Genomic DNA, 21,112 nt, shown 5'->3' on the forward strand with positions numbered 1-21,112 from the left:
CATTTGCTCTACGGCAGCCGTACGGCGAGTCGAAACTGCCATTTTATTAACATTTTTTTACCAGTTAAATATTGGTGACTTGATAAAAAAAAATTAATAAAATGGCAGTTTTCAACTCGTCGTACGGCCACCATACAGCAAATGTGACCGAGGTATTACATTTGTACTCACAAGGCTCTCGATTCGTGCTTGGTGCTAAGTTAAAATGAGTCAATTAATTTACATAAATATTGGGCTCATTAATGCTACAACCAGTAATAATATGAATTTAGCATCATGTGGTGAAAGCATGCATTGGAAGCTCTGATTACCATTATGCACAGTAGGTGTATTTGATGCATCAAAACTGCTTAAAATATAGGACATGGATTCAAGACCACCTTAGAAGGCCAATAGGTTTTTCTGACAAGTCGTCTTTAATGGAAACCAAAACACAAGAGAAGCAATCTTCATGGAAAAGGGAAAATGAGAAGAACAACTTTCAACATGTTTCATCAAAATCGGTTATGAAATACATGTAAGCAAGTCAAAGATGTTTAAAAGTCTTGTTGTACTTTCTATAGGGATCCTCAAATGCTTCATAATCGCAGATTTGTGGACAAGTCTCCATTTGCTTTGTACCCAAATTTTGATATTTTCCCATTATCTTTGCACCTTGCCTACTTCTGAGCATGCCATATGTCATGTGAAAATTTAATCCAAACCATATACATGTTTGTCAAGGTCAGGAGGAGACAATGTGAAATAAGTAAAATAAAGGGGATAATCTGAAAATTTGTGCACAAAACAAATGGAAAGTTGTCCACAAAATCAGCCATTTGAAGCATGTTTGCCAATATGAGGATCCCCATAGAAAATACAACAAGACTTTTCAAACTTCCATAACTTGCGCATTCTATATACACCGAATTTAATGAAACAAGTTTTAGGTTGCCCCTCTTATTTTATTCTTCCTGATAAGGTGGATTCTCTCCTTGTACTTTTGTTTCCTTTAGTAGAACAGGGGCCCATTTTACAAAGAGTTGTGATTGATCCGATTAATCGCAACTATGGAAAGTCAGCAGAGTCAACATATGAAATGCATGTTTGTTAAAAAAAATTCTAGATATGAATAATGTCCATGAAGTCATTTACTTCTTGACAATTTGGTGTGTTCTCCTTTGTTTACAAAGGATATTTCACAGATTTCCTGTAGAAAAAATTATAACACTGATGGATATTCATAGAGTTACGATTTATTGGATCAAACGTAACTTTTTGTAAGACAGGACCCAGATCAAATTTTCAGAAAAAACTTTACTTCATACAGTGTAGATGTATATTACACAGAAATATGCTGCTTCACAGTTGGGAGAATATACCTCTGCCATGGGAATTACAGAGGCACTAAAAGCATTTGTATTTTTAATACATGTACGTAATCCCATATTTTAGATGAATAATCAATTTCAAAGTTGAAAGTGATCATTTCACATGTTAAGACACAGTTACTATTACTTTGTTACTTGACATAAATGTGGTACTTACATGGCATAGTTGACATAGTGTAAGGATTGTTTAAATTTTGTTGATTACACACGTAGGGATACAAATCGTTTCTTAGATGATTTACCAACTCTCATGTCAGATCGTGAAGCCTGGCATACCATCGTTGATTCATTCTCGGATGCGTCCAATTTGAAGCATAGTTGTATGGATTGTTACATAATCTGTTGTTTGTTTTATGGCATGTATGTAGAATTAATAAAATTCCAATTATGAGAAAAACGCATTTCTTTTGATTATTTATTCTCTTGTATCAACAAGGGACCTCGTTCATAATTGTTTTACCAATAGATGGCAACAACTAAAATTTGTTTGATCCATTGAAACAAATTTATGAAATGCCACCTACCTCCCCGGACCACTGAATCATCAAGAACATATTGCACATTAATGTTATCGTCGATTTCACCTTTCATGTTGGGATCATCTCGGCCTATACTACTATCTTACAGGTGGACTGTTGATGTGAGTTTCTGTCCCTGGATGGTGGTGATGAGGGTAACATTTACGATGACAGCGATGGTGATTACGATGACGATACTGATGATGACAATGAAGCTCCTTTCTTGGACCCTTCTTTATCCATCAGTTCTCTCAGTCTTTTCTTTCTCGCCTGCTTCTGGTGTCTTCTCGATTGAAGATGAGCTTTATAAAAGAAGAAAACACAATATGTGACGTGAATTGTAGGTATCAAACTTTGATTATTTCAGGGCAAGGCAGCTTTTCTACTGAGCATATTTCATTTCCATATTACAGCACAATTTGAAAATAATAACAAACAGACAAACCAAAGACTACAAGAGGGGCACTGAGACCAAGTCTTAAATCATTGAAAACCTTAGATTAATTTCAGCCCTGGATTTTAATGGATTTTTTTCTTCTCATATTCAACTGAGTAAAAAGCCATTACAGAACATGTAAAAATGGCATATTGTGTGCACAATCTTAATTTGTAGCTCAATTCAATGTTGTGGATTGAGTATTGAAGAAAAAAAGAAATTATATCAAATGGTATAAAAAAAATAAAGTTCAGGGCCTCATTGCATAAAAGTTACTTTTATGGTAACTATGCAATCTAATTGTAACTTCCATAGAATTGGTACATGTAGTTTGATTTGTTGTTCTGCATTGTTATCTTGATAAATCTAGCATTCAATAGAAACATGGACTAAAATTCTTGTTTACTTTACAGTAAAACCCAGATTTAATTGCAGAGAATACCACCCCACTCTGCAAGACTTCCAAAGGACAATTGTTGCCAATTTAGATGTAGGTAGTTACCTGTCCACTGCTGCTGTCCGACAAATTGTCTCCCCTTGCAGACATCACACACAAAGGTCTGGGAAAGGTCATTCACCTTCCGCTCTTCACACGGGAGTGGAGAAATCGGTGACTCCTTGCCCTGGTGAGGAAAATTTAATGATTGACAATTTACAAACCCAAAAGTAACATTATGAAACATAAATTTTCATTGAAAAAAATATCTCCTTGCATATAAATCACTAGCCTCTATGAAACTAGAGATTTTCATACATTCATAAGCACATTGAAATGGCACAAATTAATTTTTGTCTCACCTGCGAAGCAGAGTGAGACTATAGGCGCCGCTTTTCCGACGGCGGCGGCGGCGGCGTCAACATCAAATCTTAACCTGAGGTTAAGTTTTTGAAATGACGTCATAACTTAGAAAGTATATGGACCTAGTTAATAAAACTTGGCCATAAGGTTAATCAAGTATTACTGAACATCCTATTAGAGTTTCATGTCACATGACCAAGGTCAAAGGTCATTTAGGGTCAATGAACTTAGACCATGTTGGCGGGATCAACATCGAAATCTTAACCTGAGGTTAAGTTTTTGAAATGTCATCATAACTTAGAAAATATATGGACCTAGTTCATGAAACTTGGACATAAGGTTAATCAAGTATCACTGAACATCCTGCACGAGTTTCACGTCACATGACCAAGGTCAAAGGTCATTTAGGGTCAATGAACTTTGGCCGAATTGCGGATATCTGTTGAATTCCCATCATAACTTTGAAAGTTTATGGATCTGATTCATGAAACTTGGACATAATAGTAATCAAGCATCACTGAACATTTTGTGCAAGTTTCAGGTCTCATGATTAAGGTCAAAGGTCATTTAGGGTCAATGAACTTTGGCCGAATTGGGGTATCTGTTGAATTACCATCATAACTTTGAAAGTTTATTGGTCTAGTTCATTAAACTTGGATATTATAGTAATCAAGTATCTTTGAACATCCTGTGCGCGTTTCAGGTCACATGACCAAGGTCAAAGGTCAATGAACTTTGGCTGAACTGGGTGTATCTGTTGAATTACCATCATAACTTTGAAAGTTTATGGATCTGATTCATGAAACTTGTACATAAGAGTAATCAAGTATCACTGAACATCCTGTGCGAGTTTCAGGTCACATGATCAAGGTCACAGGTCATGTAAGGTCAATGAACTTTGGCCATGTTGGGTTTTTTTGTTGAATAACCATCATATCTCTGTAAGTTTATTGGTCTAGTTCATAAAAAGTGGACATAAGAGTAACCATGTATCACTGAACATCTTGTGCGAGTTAGAGTAGTATTCAAAGTCAGCACTGCTGCTACATGTATATTGAACCGCGTGATGCAGGTGAGACGGCCAGAGGCATTCCACTTGTTTTTTTAATATGGCACTGTGCATCAACTTTTTATATTTACATTTAGAGCACATTTGGAGCAGCAAGCACTAGGGCACCAGGCCCAATCAGGAGGTAGCTAGGAATCCAGTGGGTGATGCAAAACTGTACTTTCGTAACTTAAGATCTCTTCTTTTTTTTTTTTTACTTCATTTACATTTATATTTGTAGTTGTTATAATGTATATCCAAACCAATTGCTGCTGTGCTAGCACCATGAGCATCTCTGGACGGTGTAGGCGCTCAATAAGAAATCACTATTATTATTATTTAACCTCACACAAAAGGCATCCTATGTTTGTAATTTTGCTCATATGCTGTTTGAATTCATGTACATGTATCACGTAATCATGATGTAACAATAATATTACATGAATAATTTATTGCACAAACCAGCAATGGTAATGGCATTCTGACTGCTTTTGGTACAATTGTATAGACCTTATCAATCAAAAAAATGGGCAGGGCTTTGAGTATGCCAAATAAAAAGAGAATTACAGCAGCAGAAAACATTTCTGAAAACCTACAATTGCTTTGTACACAGGAGCCTTGGAATCAGAGCATCGCAAATCAAGTATTGTACCAAGCGATGTTTGGACCAAATGAGCTTCACCCATGATGAGGGACAATCTAAACATTAAGCGATCTGCTAGTAATCAAATAGATACAAACAGTGGAAGGAGAGCAGATATGTTCCAGCTAAATGTCAGTAAAGACCTTCTAACTCTTGCAATGAATCAAGTCATATGGAACCACAGAAACATAATAATATAGGGTATTTATATTGCCCACATATCCACCTTGTTAGATGCTCAAGGCGCTCCTATATTACCCGGCTAAGCTAGGCGTTCATAGCGCACACAGCTTTTTAAGGAATTACTTCCTGACGGTACCCATTTACCTCACCTGGGTTGAGTGTAGCACATTGTGGATCAGTTTCTTGCTGAAGGAAATTACGCCATGGCTGGGATTCGAACCCACGACCCTCTGCTTCAAAGTCCGAAGACTAATCCACTGGGCCACAACGCTCCATTACATTATTACATGTATATGGTTTTTTTACCCCCCAAAAAGCAACATGTAGACTGGTGCTGGTTGTATTCATTTTCTTTAGAGTCTTTTGAAAGAACTGTCAACCCACCTGCATAACTGCTTCTAGAATCCTGGTAGCTGGCTCAAGGACGTTCCGGTCCCATTCTTCAGGTTTGGTGGAGTCTAACCCAAAGACAGCCGGAGAATTTTCGCCTCCTGGTGTATAAAATAAATAAAGTGTATCTTCATTTGTTGAACACATTTATGATTCGGAAAGAATCGCACTAAAAATTGATTGGGCAAATTTTCTTCAAAGTTAAGATGGAACATTATGGCCAAGTGGATGAGATAAATCTCTTCACTAAGGAAACAGAGGGTCATGAGTTTGAATCCCAGCTATGGCGTAGTTTCCTTCAGCAAGAAACTCATCCACATTGTGCTGCATTCTGCCAACTGACTTTATTACCCTAGATTTTGTGAGAGATTCAAAAGGGCTTGCAACTTTTACTCACATAATCATATCATGGCATGCTATCACATTAAACATCACCCTACTCTACGACATGTTGGGATGTGCGACCAACAATTCTGTGAAAATTCTACAAGCAAAATATGAATAATCACGTAACGTTGACAAATAAATGAAAATTGTTATTGAAAACAGACTATAACTCTCACACAGTTACGGCCAACCCCCGGGCACAGGTACTTTCATGATTCAAATCTGAATACCACAAGGGTTTCATGGAATACCGTCAGAATTTATCTCTTTTTACAAAAATGTAAAATTTTACCGCAAGACAAAGGCAGGTTACTATCAGAGATTACACTGCTTCATAGGTTACCGCTTTGCAGAATTGAACTTAATTTAAAAAATTTTAATTTAAAAGTTGAGACTTTGGGACTTGCATGTTATGTTGCACACATACATTGCTATATTTGTGCGGGTGCATTTTGGTGTGTGACGTCGTGATTAGCCTTACTTACAAGCGCTTGCAATTTTAAGTCTTGAAAAACCTTTGGGTTAAGTCCGTAGAGACTCATGTCACGTACATCTATATGCAAAACTGAATTTTCATGATTTACCAACATGCAAATGACAAAGTGGTAGGCACTACACTTCATAGATTAGAGGACTCATTTTCATGAAAGCACTCAAAACAAGATAGCGCACGCCATGCATGATTATATGAGTAAACGTTGCAAGCCATTCGAATGAGGGGAAACCAAAAAAGACATGAGGAGAACTAATGAACAAGAAAAGAAGCCAATAAACCAAACCTGGATTGGGCTGGGAATTCTTGCTAAAAACATGGGAAACTGGCGCTCAGCTTGGAAGGCCTTATGCACTTTCAAATATTAAAGAGTTTGATAGTGTAGTAGGTTTCACGGTACACCATGTATCTTTCTTGGGCAAGAGTTGGTCCTGAAAAGGACCACCCAATCTCAATGTTTCGACAAGTGTGTTCTTGTCGTCCTCAGGATGACACTATTCTTCTTCGCCATGGAAACCTTAAGAAGTTATATAAGTTTATTTGAGTTTGATTTTTTTTTCTCAGTGATTATTTTTCCTCAGGATTTTAGGAATAATTGTCACTAGGACCTATCATGAAACTACCCTTACTCTTCAAGAATCTATTCCTGATCCACTTGAGCTGTCTGCGGGCGTACTGTCTGGTTGCTGTCTTGAGCCTCTCGATGCTCTCTTCGAGCAACCGCTGACCCTCGTCCCTCTGCTTCCTATCCTCATCAATGACAAGATACGGGTGGAACTCCTTGAAGCCTATTGACTGGAAAATGCCTTGGGTGTACATCTCTTCTCTGCAGCAATTTGAAAGGTGATGAAAATAAAAATGGTACAAAATAACACAATGTTATTTCTAGTTGTGCTCCTGAAGGTAAGAATAAATGAAGTCTTTGCATCCAATATTTAACACTGACAATTCTACCTGTGCAGAGGTACAATGTACACAAACTTTGTAAACAGTCTGCAACAATTAGGGGGCTGAAAAGGGGTGTAGATTTATGGATGGATGGGAAATCTTCTTTTTTTCTTCTTTTCTTTAAAAAGCATGTCTAATTAAATAACATGGGGAAGATAAAGATTCCATATGGTATCATGGCACTTTAAATTCCAAACAGATTTACACAAATAATTAGTTATGGTGAAAGTGATGGGGCAAACTATAATTTCAGGAGCAATATGAATGTAGCTATGTATTTCAATACTGAATATATCACTCACTCTCTGATTTGACCAGCTAGTCTCTGCTCATTGTACTCTTTGTGAAAATCTTCCAGTTCCCTCACTAGTCCTGCATTCATCATGCTATCTACTCTCTTGTCAAGCCTGGTATCCAAGACTAGTAAAAAGAATAATAATGACAAAGATTCAGTATTGTAACAAGTCAAAGAAAATTGCCGCAAATCTTGATTTAAAAAAATGATGACAATTCAGTTCTCTTTTTTTTACATGAATACCTGTAAATCAACCATACACTCCAAGAATCAACAATAACTAGCTTTAAGAAAGATAACGAGAACCATTGTGCCTCAGGAGACCACTGTAGTCTGAGCTCCAAGACAATGATCGCTAAAACTAATTGGTCCAATTTACCGTATTTGTTTGGTAGCCAATTCATAGCTTTATGAAACACCAACCTGGGCTCCGTAACACAAAGATTAGCAATCAATCGCTAAATGAACTGAAGAATCAAGATCAACGTTACATGCGCATTTGGCGCATAATACTGACAAGGAACCAATCAGGAGTGTTCTCCCATATTTGCTATTCATACAAGTATACCATTTGGCACAAGATAGGGTCACCAGTCAAACATAAAATCATTCATGACTAATGCCATGGTCACATTTGTTCTACGGCGGCTGTACGGCGAGTCGAACACAGCCGTTTAAACATTTTCTGTCCAACTACATATAGGTGGTTTGAATCAAAATTGATAAAACGGCTGTTTTCGACTCGCCATACGGCCGCCATAGAACAAATGTGACCATGGTATTACAGACAGCTTCACAAAAATAACATGTCTGGGGCCCGTCTTACAAAAAAATCACAATTTATCCGATCAATCGCAACTATGGACAGCCAGCAACGTCAACATCTATCATGCACGTTTGGACAGAGGGATAACCCCTAAATCCAAATATCTCCTGACTTTACCACATTGTTCTATTTGAACCCAGAGTACATATGGATCTTTGTATCTGAGGGGTCAACCAAGATGGCTACCCCCTTCCTGGCCTCTCTGTTCCTTGAGAAGAACACTGTGACGTACATTTTCCCGTACCTAATGTAACATAGAAATGCTTACCAGATTGCTCTGTCTGAACCCAGAAGACACATGGATCTTTGTATCTGAGAGGTCCACCAAGATGGCTACCCCCTTCCTGGTTTCTCTGTTCCTTGAGAAGATCACTATGACATACTCCATGCTGTTCATACACCTGTAGGCTCCTGCAAAAATAAATTGATTTTCAATTAACCCATTGCTAACTAGATCTACAGGAAATTTTGCAAAAATTGCAAGTCTATTTTTGGTCACAAAATCAATGTCCTACAATTAAATGCAAATTTGCACTTGATCTATATGACATGACATTTTGACTAATGGAGCATTGCAAGAAACTTGCGATCAATTGCTGGTCATAAGATCAATAATGTGTCTTGCAATTAATCACTATTTTGCACTCTGCTTCTAGCATCAAGGAATACAAATTGATGTGCTATAGTCCAAACTGATCAATCATTTGTAAAATTTAAAATGAAATTTGCAATTGATTGCAAACATTTTCTTGCAACACCCTCTTAGTCAAATCTATTGGGACTACACAAATTTTTTTTCGACTGAAAAGAGGTTGAACATTTAGAAGAGTAATAACAAATGTTTTGCATTATTTGGTCTAAAAATCACTTTAACTCAGGCAAATATAGAGGGTCAACTTTCCGCATGTTTACCTGGATGTAGTTCCTGCACAAAACCTATTGGAGTTGAGGAATTCATCAGTCAATATGATAGGTTAATCTTAAGAAGATCAAACATGTAGAGGCAAGAAGACAACAAAAATCACAGCATGAATTATCAGCTATAAGCCTTACCCCCCTCCCCCAATGTTAAACATCATTTCATTTGGTTGCTTGACTTTTTTTAAAGATCAAATTTTTCATTTAAAAATCAATGAAAAATCTGATCTTTTAAAAAGGTAAAATGTTTTGGTAACCCATTGAGCCCTACATATAATTTGTGGTATGGTCTATGGAAAATGTGCATGGTATTGAGATTGAAAAACCATGGCCTGGCTGCTTCCTGGCTTGATCTGCATCAGTGTTGATTAGGAACACGCACAGCCTCGATGTTGTTGAGATCATCAAGCCCAGGTTAATGCTCTATCCTGTGTCTTTCTAACATGTTCCCTAGCAGCTGCCCCCGACTTGGGACGGGCGGCTGTGGGTTGAGCGCTTTGGTCCCGGAAACTGTCAGGACAAATTGCATTTTTTTGTTTTCTTATTTTTGTGAATTTGTGTTTGTTTACCTGATTATTTTCCTTCTGTCATTAGGGTGCAATCTATCAGCCATCAGAGGATCAATCTCTTGTAGGAGTTCATGAAGCTCGCTACTATCCATCTTAGTGACATCCAAATCAATATCTTCATCTTCCGTACCACCTCCAATGACACAACCCTTTTGGATAAGGACTTTCAGGTTTTCTGATTGGCCAACTTCACCTGAATTGTCATGCATCTTGGGTAACAAGACATGCGATTGGTCAGTTCTCATATTGATTTGGTTTGATCTTGGTTCTGCATGGTCACAACCCACTTCTGTCCTGGCCTTTGATTGGTCAACGTCACTGGATTTCTCCAACCCTGATTGGTCCGATCCTTCACATGTATGATGATCAGTGTGTTCTGATTGGTTGTTTGTCACAAAACTGTCATTTCCTGGAGGTATTGTAACTTGCAGATCACATTGTTCTTCCTGCTTCCTTCGTGGCTCTTGTGTTGTTCTCAGTGAGGGTGAAAGAGTTCTTTCTTGGAGATGGGTCCCTTCTGAGTTCCCATGAGACCTCTTACCTTGGATGACTCTACGTCTGAGTCTCAATTTCTCAACATCACCCCTGGTTTCAAACATAAGGCCTTCAGAACTGCCATTATCCTATTAATAAGGAATTAGAAACAAACAAAATGAAGTTCAGGGAATATAAACAAATTCTCTGAACTGAAGAAAGACATGAGTTTAAAACAGACTTTCATGCATGACATACATGCATTTAACAAACTCTCAAAAGAGAAACATTGGTGGAACATTAAAAGACACACTGTTGAAGTAAGTATTAGGCCAGTGTTATATGACTGTAATGAAGTGTTTCGAGAAAATAAGCAAACTTGAGAATGCTATAAATTTCTTACTTTACCTCTTTAGTTCATTATGAAATTCTAAGCAAAAGATTTTTTTAACATTTCTCTATCAGTTCAAATCAACTTGTACTTTGGGTGGACTTGATATTTGAAAGTCAATGAAATAAAAACATCTTAGGAATTTAGAGAGTGATCCGAAAAATTTTAACCCTGAAATATACATACAGGACGTACATAAGAATACAATAAAGAAGTGCAGGTTGTATTACTAACATTTTTACAAGAGTTAACAAAAATATGCACCTTACAGAAGATATATTGAAATAAATGACTGAAAATACCTCATTTGTCAACAGGACTTTCCATAGCAAGGCTTCAATGTAATAATTGGTCCCTCCAACTATTATGGGTAATCTTCCTCTACTGACCAACCCATCTATGAGTGGAATGACCCGATTCCTGAAGTCAACAACAGTGAAGCGCTGTAGGGGGTGGACGATTCCAAGTGCATGATGGGGGCATTGCTCCTGCTCCTCTGGTGTGACTTTATTTGTTATGATGTCCAGGCCTTTGTACACCTAACAAAAAGGAGAACAAAAAAAACCAATATACCTATGGCCCTCCAATTAATAATATATACCAATAAGCACTTGACAAGACCCGTCATAGCCCCTTCTGGTATTAATGCTAGCAAAAAAAAAATGTTATTAGAGCTACTCTCCACATTTTTCTACCTGAATCTGCAACACTGAATAAGCTAAATAACATTGCAAAGAACGGAGATTTCCCAGGGTTTCTATTCAAGTTTCAATGGCTCTTCTGTGCATTTCAGTTCAAGCAATATTGCCCCAGTACTAATGACACTGGTGTGTTGGCTCAGTTGGTAGAGCGTCGGTCTCACAACCGGGAGGTCGGGGGTTCGAACCCTGGCCGCGTCAGACCAAAAGACGTTAAAAGATGGGAGTTGCTACTACCCTGTTTGGCGTTCAACGATTAAAGGGATAGAGCCTCGTCGATCTGGTGCTGCACAGTGGCTGCCCGGCCCACGATCAATTGGGCAAAGCAAATTTTCCGAGTATTTCATTTCATGTCTATTTCGAACAATAAATTATGGATTTTCATTTCATTTTCATTTCAAAATGTAAACAGTATTAACAGCATTTACTCATAGGGCGGACCTGCCAACCTCTGGGAATGAAAAACTGTATTCTGTGATTATAATAAAATGCTTGGCACACTTGCTCATCGTGGCGCTCAAGCTGCATGCAAGCTAAAATGCGCACTGCTCATGCAGATGAATGAAAAAAGGCATTGAAACATGTGTATATCTCACCCTGGTTTTAATAACAAAATGATTGAAAAAAAAACAAGTTACCTGAAATTACATTGATCTATTAACCATATTTGTGTACGTTTTATGAAATAGAGACATGTAGAGATGATTTTTCTCAACTGGTTGGCAGGTCTGACAGGGCCCTCACATGCAAAATATGCATTTGTGTATTCATAAAGAATGTGTCAATATTTCAAGATTTAAATCAATTTGGGGACATTTGAAAGCAAATGACTGAAGGGGTAGCAGAGGATGATAAATGCCTCAATTTATTTCCCGAACATGTAGATACCAATTTAAGGAGAGAACATAAGGATAAGGTATTGAATTTTAATTCTAAAGTAAACAATTTTTCTGAAAATATAATGCATTTTCCCTCTTAAAAGGAAAAAAATGAGGTTAGTTGTCAGTAGAGTTTAATGTATATGGGCTGAACCTCATCAGCAAGGCAAGTTTTATACTTAATATAAATTCTTTAACCCAGAAAAAAAAACACACAAAGAATCAATTTGAAGAATTAATCGCGACAAGTAAAATGTGTTTCTATATTCTCCATCCAGAAAGAAATCATGAAAAATAGATTTACATGCATTTCTATGTCAGGTAAATGTTCTTGAAACCACAATTTTTTTCAACTGATTAAATAATTGCATTGTGGCACTGGGCTTTTGTAAGTTATCCTTTTTTCTCTGTGTAATTAACACCTTTCTTTCATATTGAAAATTTCATACTAGTCTGATTTTAGAATCCAATACATGAACCTTGAAGAGTAATCCCTTTTTAGCTCCTTCAAAGCCATCCCGGGATGAAAACATTTTGTGTATCAGTGTGAGGTGCCATGGTGAGGAAATCATTACTGTATCCTAACAAAGAAAAAAGAGCAACAAGTGGAGCGCCTCTGGCAGTCTCACCTTCATCGCGGGATTCAATATACATTGTAGCAACAGTGCTGATTTTGAAAACTACTATAAAATAATTATTCACAAAAAACACCATTCATATAATAATGATACATGTACGATACTACGTTCATTGACAATAAATTACATTTGACCTTGATCATGCGACCTAAGACTTGTCAGTGATACTTGATTACCCCTATATCCACATTTTATAAACTATATCAATAAACTTTGACAGCAATCTAATAATTACTTCCAAAATTGCCAGAGTTCAATTAAAGGACAAGTCCACCCCAACAAAAACTTGATTTGAATAAAAAGAGAAAAATTCAACAAGCATAACACTGAAAAATTAATCAAAATCGGACGTAAAATAAGAAAAGTTATGACATTTTAAAGTTTCGCTTCATTTCACAAAACAGTTATATGCACATCTCGGTCAGTATGCAAATGAGGGAACTGATGACATCACTCACTCACTATTTCTTTTGTATTTTATTATATAAAATGTGAAATATTTTGATTTTCTCATCATTGTCATGTGAAATGAAGTTTCATTCCTCCCTGAACACGTGGAATTCCATTATTTTAACATTTTGTAGTTCAGGCAAGGATGTCCTAATCGTCAAATTTGTAAAAATTGAAATATTGTATAATTCAAACAATAAAAAACAAAAGAAATAGTGAGTGACATCGACTCTCTCATTTGGATGCAACTGGCTCGTTCATATATATAACTATTTTGTTAAAAATAGTTATATATATGAACGATACTTTATTACTCTTATGTCCGAGTATCATGAATCAGATCCATAAACTTTCAAAGTTATGATGGTAATTCCACAGATGCCCCCAACATGACCAAAGTTAATTGACATTTGACCTTGGTTATGTGACTTGAAACTCATGCAGTTCAGTAATACTTGATCAACCTTATGTCCAAGTTTCATGAACTACATGTAGGTCCATATATTTTTTAAGTTATGATGACATTTCAAAAACTTAACCTTAGGTTAAGATTTTGATGTTAATTCCCCTAACATGGTCTAAGTTTATTAACCCTAAATGACCTTTGACCTTGGCCATGTGACCCAAAACTCAGGCAGGATGCTCAGTAATACTTCATTAACCTTATGGCAAAGTTTCATGAACTAGATCCATATACTTTACAAGTTATGCTGTCATTTCAAATACTTAACCTTCGGTTGATATTTGTTATTGAAACCGCCATCGGAAAAGCGACAACAGCGCCTATATAGTCTCACTCTGCTTCCCAGGTGAGACAAAAATATATTTGATATACCTCCGTTATGAACTCTTGTCCTCCAAATATAATTATAAATGTCTCATTATTCAGACATCTGCGGAATGGAAATTAAAAGAGATAAGAAATCGTTCCATTCACTGCAGTTTATTTTGTCAGCGGCTGTGACTTCTTTCCTCTCCCATTTACTTTGCTTTGTATTGTACTTGTACACACTACACAGTGAGCGCACACACCAGTAGAGGCGCTGGTCCAAAAATTGGGATTGTCCCAGAAAACAAGGATATCCTCATAAACCAAGACAAATCATGTCTTGATAAATTGAGACTGTCCTTGTTTATGGGGACGTTTTTTTTTCACTTCCCCTTACGGGACAAAGACAGCAATTACGGAAATTGAGAGTGCTAAAAATAGATTCAGTGACCTCAATTCCCCCCAGTTCATCGTCTTTTTTACATGACTTACCGTCTTCCAATAATCTTGTTATGAAACCTGAATATGTTTACATTGACTAGCACACTTGATTGGTGTCGGCACTTGACAGGTGAATGAACTTTCCTAGATTTCTTGTGTGAAGAAATCCTTACAAACTGAGACAGTCCCTGTAAACTGGGACGATCCCAATTTTCTGACCAGCGCCTCTAATGCACACACACCGACAGACACGTCACGAGAAGACAGGCGACTTATTTTAGGATAAGGCCATGTACTTTTCCTATGCCTTTACAATTTCAATAAGTTTGTTTCTCTTCCACTTCCAGGCAACGGCGGTGGAACTCCCCCCCCCCCCCCCCCCCCCGTTGCCTGGAAGGTGGAAGGGAAACAAAATTGTCTACGTGTGGGACTGAGCTAAGACAGGAGAGCTAGTCCTATGATCACCTGCATTGAGTCTGCACTTATAATCTCTCCGTTGAATCTTCTTCCTAGCTCTAGTGCCAGTCTTGACTTTCCAGCTCCTGTTGCACCAAGCACTACAACTACTGGACATCGAAAAGCTTGCATTTTATTCACTTTTTTTCTCGAAATCCGAGATCACGTTCATTGTAGACGGTAGAAGAAAGCACACAAATCCAAATTGAAAAAAAAAAAGCGAACGCGTCGACGTCAATATATGCATGCGCGTGCCGAATCACGGTCAAAATCGCTTAACTGATATTAAAGCAGCATGATGAACGTGTCTGGTTTTATCGTGTGTGTGTGTGTTTTTTTTTTCTTTGTTTGTTTTTTTTAACCAATAGGATCCGAAACTTCTTTCTATTTATGGTATTGCCCTATTTATCATAGTTGTGAAGAATGTGCAATATCTTCCAGGTTTCGTTCGTTATGTTCTCTCTCTCCTTTTCCTCATCTTCTCTCCCTCTCCTCCTTTTCTTAATTGTTTCTTTATTTCTTCTTTCTTTCTTTCTTTCTTTTTAAATTCCTTCCTTCTTCTTTTTGACCCTTTACTCATATTCATACTCCCTCTCCCCTCCTCTTTCTCCTTTGTATTCTTTTTTCTCATCTTCCTTTTTTTCTTCTTCTTAATTCTCCTTCATATTCATCTTCTTTTTTCTTCCTTTTCTTTGCCTTTTTCTTATTCTCTTTCTTCTCCTTTGTTTTCCTTTTCTTCTCCTTCTTCTTTTTCTTCCTCAGCATCTTCTTCTTTTCTTCCTCTTAATTCTCCTTCTCCTTCTCTTTTATTTTCTTCTCCTCTTTTCATCTTCTTCCTCTCTCCCCCATCTCTTCCCCCTTCCCATCCGAACTATCAAAAATTTATTCTGACCAATCTGGTTTGACCAAGTTAAATTACCATTCATGAGTCCGCTTTATGGAATGCGGTTTAGGTTAATTTGCCCCATCAGGGGGGGGGGGATAATGCATAAAGTGTGCCGCGGAGGGGACCCCCATTTTTACACTCAAATTTCCGTTCGAGGGCATAGCATTTTTGTCTTATTGAGAAAAAGAACAAAGAAAGCCGCTCTAAAGCATATAATTTTCTTCTTATCGTGAAAAAAAAACGAAGAAAGAAATCCGCTCCAAAGCTTCGCATATTTTCTATTTGCCGTTCCGGTCGCATTATGATCTTCTACAATGAGCCTCAATTTTGGTGAAAAGCGGCCGCAGAGCGCTATCCGACTATCGCATGTGCGCTAGCGGACCCGGTGCCCGGCCGTGCCGCCGGGCTAGCAGCACGTATGTCAGTTCCGTAGGTATGCATGTACGCACTCATATGCAGGCGAACCGTTCCAAGGACCCCCGTTTTCACAAGCACTTGTAGTTCCGAAGCCCGTTCCAAGGACCGTCCTTTTTACAATTCGCCCGCTCCAAGGCCCCCGTTTTTGTCTCGCCCGCGGCACACCCCTACTACTTTTTTGGTCGAGCGCCCCCCCCCCTGTTTCATGTGATTATTTTGTCAATTTTGAATATAGATATTCTTTTTTTTTCATTCCCTGCTTATATTCTTCATATTCCGTTTTCCTTTTTTCTGTTATATTTTATTCCTCCTTCCTTGTACGTTTTCCCTGGTCTTGTGCTCGCTTAATTCTTTTATCAAGTCAAAATATTTTAGCTCGCGTTTCGCGCTTTATTTTGCTTAGTGAGATTCGCATCGATCTTGTTCATGATTTTTTTTTATCAATAGATATATAATCTCGCCCTTTGGCTTAATTATTTGCTAGGGGAATATCTATACACTAAACACACGCATGGATGATAATTATGTCTATATAGTTTTGTTTACCTAAAGCTATAAAGGCCGGGGTAAAGTGCTTTTCAAGCGCATGCAAAGACGTTATAATCATATATGTGATATGCGCTAGAATTGTTTATAATCATTACACACTAAGAAATAATTATGGGGTTAAAATTTGAACCCTCGGGGTTGTTAGCAGCACCCCAAGGGGTGCAAATAAGTGTAATTTTGCTCATTTGTGCACCACTGGGGTGTAATTTAGCTATATTAAGCACCCTATAAGGTGCAGAAATGGATGTGTATTAAGAGTTCTAATTTTGACCTTTTTCTAGCATGCCTTATTGTCAAGTATTATATACATTGATAAGTTCAAATTTGCCTCTTTAAGGGTGCAAACGAGCATTTCTTTGTGCAGATTGTGATAAAAAGGTGCATGTTTGCACATTTTTCCACTTAGGGTAAAAAGAATGGTACAAATGTTTCATTTAGGGTTGAAAATTTATAGGCCTATGCTGGGCCTACCAGGTTTATGATTTTAGTTCTTTAACCCAGGTTAAATATATAAAGTCAGCTACCTTTTTAGTTACATTACCCTCGATAACTGGCGGATCCACGGGGGAGGGGGAGCACATAGGTCAGATCATAAAATAAGAGATTAAACACGCGCTTCGCCGCTCATATTAAAGGGATAGTCCAGACTGGAGATATTTCTACCCCCCGCGGGAGGCACTAACATTCTATATTGACGATTGGATACAATGCGCGACCATGGGGTCTCGAAAAGCACCCTTTCCATATTCTGAAAATTCACCCCTTACTTAGTATTGGCATGTGATGAAACCCCACCACAGGGTTAGCCTAAGTACCGGGAACAAGTATTGGAAACAAAACTATTCTCTTGGCAAGTACTCCCCCGAACCCGAAACAAGTACAGCAATATTTTGTTATGTCACGGACGTCGATCGGTCGTCGGTTTCACCTTTACCTACATCGTTGGGTTAAGTACAGCTCCAACTCCCACCTCTCGCAAATCGTACTCTAAACAAGCAGTGTTGACTCTTTGGGCAAAAAGTACATCCTTATAAAACATCTTATACTTTTTTAAACCATCGCAAATTATTGCCTAAACACGTAGCTTCCTGGCAAAAATACCCCTTTTTCATTATTTTAGTGTTTTTGACACCTTTAATTATTACGTTACGTACGTAACGTGCCCTATCTTGAAAAAGACATCCTTTTTACATGTTTTTATGGTCGCGCTTGGTATCAACTCGTCAATGCAAATGGCCCCCGGGGTTTCTATATCAATCAACTACTTAAAGAGTAAAATTCACAAAGCAAAATGCTGAAAATTTGATCAAAATCGGATAACAAATAATAAAGTTATTTTAAAAAATTGCATTATTCTAGGCATATGTCTTTATAAATATATAGGTTGGCTGATTATGCCATATCCCCCTTGTTGTTTTGTATTTTACAAAATTAGGTTTATTCAAAGTTTTCTATTAGAACTAAAGCAATTCGATTGACAACTGATTAAAGGGGAAGTTCACCCTGACAAAAAGTTTATTGTAAAAATAGCAGAAAAAATAATAAAAAATATTGCCAAAGGTTTGAGAAAAATTTATCAAATAATAAAAAAGTTATTACAATTTCAATTATTTGATTTGTGACGTCATATGCGAGCAGCATTCCTACATAGCGAATGGTTAAAAATCAACGCAATGTCATTTTCTCAGAAAATTGAAAATGGTTTTCACTGTAACTTTTGTATATCAATAGACAAATCGTTTCACACCCGATCATGAAAAGAAAACAAAATTAAGTCATCAGGAACCATACAAAATTTGAAATTCATACATTTTATATTACATAACACATGGGGCAGCTGCTCGTTTATGACGTCACAAATCCAAAATTTTGAACTCTAATAACTTTCTTACTCTTTAACGGATTTTCCTCAAACCTTCACCAATAATTTTTACTATTTTTTTCTGCTATTTTTACAACAAAGTTTTCTTCAGGGTGAACTTCCCCTTTAAGTGCGTTACTTGCCCCCAACTTAATTCATCATAATGGATAACATCATTTACACTTGTATGAAAAAATGAAACATCTACGATTTTATAATGTAATAACATAAGAAAAAGGAAAGTTGGGAAATGACACTCAGTCCTGACGATGTATCCGTTTTCACAAAATACGTATTAACTTTAAAATTCAATAACTTCGTTATTTGTTATCCGATTTTAATTAAATTTTCAGTGTTTTGCTCTGTTAATTCTACTCTATTTAGATATAAATATTTTCAGCCTGGACCTTCTTAAAGAAAAAAGGATAAAGCTTAAAATACAAACCATGGATAACTTTTGTCTGTTGGAATATACCAAACCCCACAAAAAAGTTAACCTTGCTAAAAGTTTGAAAATTATCTTAAAGCAGTCGATTGCAATGTGTATATGACCATGCAACCCCCAACCCCACCCAATTTATGCTCCGCCTATAGAAACTTATAGGCCTATACATTCCCCCTTCTATTATATTCGCTCTTGAAAATGCTTTTTTTCAAGAGCGAATATAACACTTCAGTTTATATAGGCGGAGCAAATTATAAGCTTGTAAAATTAACGATGCTCAGATCAGTACTATAGTTTCGACGAAAGCCAAATTGTTTTGAAGTCAGAATGTCACATTTAAGTAAAAAAATATATAGTCTTTTGTGCATCACTTTTTCTAATGATTTTGCAAAAACTGATAAAAAGGGCGTAATATCATATATTTTTTCTTGTGAAGGGGTACAATCTTTGCAACCTTATATGGGACTACAGTATTCCATTATTTAAAGACTTATTAAATATATGTCACATAGTGGATTCACAAAGCTATTTATACATTTTTTTTAACAACTTTATAGGGGAAAAGGAATCAGATCCACTTTATGATTTATCAATTTTTAAAAGACGAGATAATTGGACAATTTCATGGGTAGTTGTTGACCTAGCAAAAAATGAACTGAAGTTTGGTTTTGACAGGTATTTTTCAAAAGAGTAACTTTGATTTCGAAACGATGAGATAGATACCCCTTTTTCATTATTTTAGTGTTTTTGACACCCTTATTACGTTACGCATGTACCTGGCGTAAGTAACGCCGTAACGTGCCCTGTCTTGAAAAATACACCCTTTTACGTGTTTTTTGGTCGCGCATGGTATCCACTCGTAAATGTAAGTGGCCCCCGTCTTTTGGTAAGACATAAATCCGATCATTACAGGTTCCTCGGAAAAGACATTAAGACGTCGGTACTCTGATTGCTTGTTTATAAGCATTCATGCTTTCTTAGCGATCAGGTTAAAAAAAATCACCACCATTTACCCTTACCATAATCATGATCACTCTGGAGAGTGAAGAAAGAAAGGCCTATTGTCTCTTCTGTACGTCAGTGCGAATTCCCCTTTAAAATATGAATATGTGTCAAGTCAATCTTGAATTATATGCTTATTTATGAAATTCCGGATTTCATAATTTTCCTGTTTTTTACGACAAATAAATAAAAAAAATCGTTTAAGATTTGTGATTGCAAATTTTATGGCGGAATCAGATAGTAAAAAAAGGTCAAAAAAATAATGCGAGTCAATGATTTGGGCTAATTAGCTTAGAAAAGACTAGACAATAACATACCGGTACCATACCATACCAACATCGCGATAGATGCGGAAGTTTATTGTCCAAAAAACTTTGCGACAACTTACATTGTAACTAGCTGTATCAGAATCAGGTAGTCGTCAAAACTAAACGAGCACCTTTAATATTTATCCGAAGTCTCTAACTTTTCATGCTAGTGTTCTGAATCGTTGGACGATTAATTACTGCTGCCAGATTTGAGGGACGATATTTTTTCTTTCCAGTTATCCTGCATGTGGATTAATAAACTGCTCGAAACAATTTGAGGATGGCATCGGATGCATGAAGTGAGAAGCTTTTTGCACGGAGCGACAAGTACGGTACTGGGATCGGGACTGCACGGGCTGGCGACTGCGGGTGAGTCTGTACTCGCGCCTTGGCTTGGGGCGCCGCGCAGCTGAGCTGAGATGGAGATGGAGGTGGGAAAAGCTGTATGCGGGATATTTCTGAATTGTATGATAAACAAATAAAATTCGTTAGCTAGCATTTTGATCAATTTGTATACGATTTAATGATATATCACATCATTTTATAAACAAATATTTTGTTTACTTTAACGGATGAATAAAATATGTTTGCAGGTAATTTACGGTATTTAAAATGCATTTCAAATG

At 37.1% G+C, this 21,112-nt stretch overlaps 2 protein-coding genes across 3 annotated transcripts in view; one reads left to right on the forward strand and one right to left on the reverse strand.

Moving 5' to 3' along the window:
- Positions 1-1,239: 1,239 nt before the first annotated feature.
- Positions 1,240-20,240, reverse strand: LOC121431067 (tRNA dimethylallyltransferase-like). 2 transcript variants are annotated; one of them, XM_041628540.1, is made up of 9 exons: positions 20,196-20,240; positions 10,991-11,227; positions 9,824-10,446; positions 8,605-8,747; positions 7,518-7,635; positions 6,897-7,093; positions 5,382-5,488; positions 2,827-2,947; positions 1,240-2,190 (listed from the first exon to the last, which is right to left on the reverse strand). In XM_041628540.1, the coding sequence occupies exons 1-9, from the start codon at positions 20,202-20,204 to the stop codon at positions 2,072-2,074; spliced, it is 1,674 nt and encodes a 557-aa protein (XP_041484474.1). In that variant the 5' UTR covers positions 20,205-20,240; the 3' UTR covers positions 1,240-2,071. The 2 variants fall into 2 exon arrangements, with proteins under 2 accessions (XP_041484474.1, XP_041484473.1); XM_041628539.1 differs by lacking the exon at positions 20,196-20,240 and adding an exon at positions 15,028-15,230 and having other exon boundaries at positions 1,241-2,190.
- Positions 20,241-20,550: 310 nt separating this feature from the next.
- The window catches only part of LOC121430675 (tyrosine-protein kinase SRK2-like), a 68,387-nt gene continuing 67,825 nt past the window's right edge, over positions 20,551-21,112 (forward strand). The window contains exon 1 of the mRNA XM_041628015.1: positions 20,551-20,855. The gene's annotated coding sequence lies outside the window, so the exon portion shown is untranslated. The remainder of the gene's footprint in view (positions 20,856-21,112) is intronic.

This window comes from Lytechinus variegatus, chromosome 17, assembly GCF_018143015.1.
Source record: "Lytechinus variegatus isolate NC3 chromosome 17, Lvar_3.0, whole genome shotgun sequence".
In the NCBI taxonomy this organism is placed as follows: domain Eukaryota; kingdom Metazoa; phylum Echinodermata; class Echinoidea; order Temnopleuroida; family Toxopneustidae; genus Lytechinus; species Lytechinus variegatus.

What these genes read in the sequence shown, in the direction of transcription:
- LOC121431067 (XM_041628539.1), bottom strand. Translation starts at nt 15,150, where the DNA reads ATGCAAGCTTTTCGATGTCCAGTAGTTGTAGTGCTTGGTGCAACAGGA. An exon ending in GGTTCAGACAGAGCAATCTG is followed by an intron (nt 7,636 to 8,604) that starts GTAAGCATTTCT and finishes TCTTTTTACTAG; the next exon opens with TCTTGGATACCAGGCTTGAC. An exon ending in CAGGAATAGATTCTTGAAGA is followed by an intron (nt 5,489 to 6,896) that starts GTAAGGGTAGTT and finishes TTTATACACCAG; the next exon opens with GAGGCGAAAATTCTCCGGCT.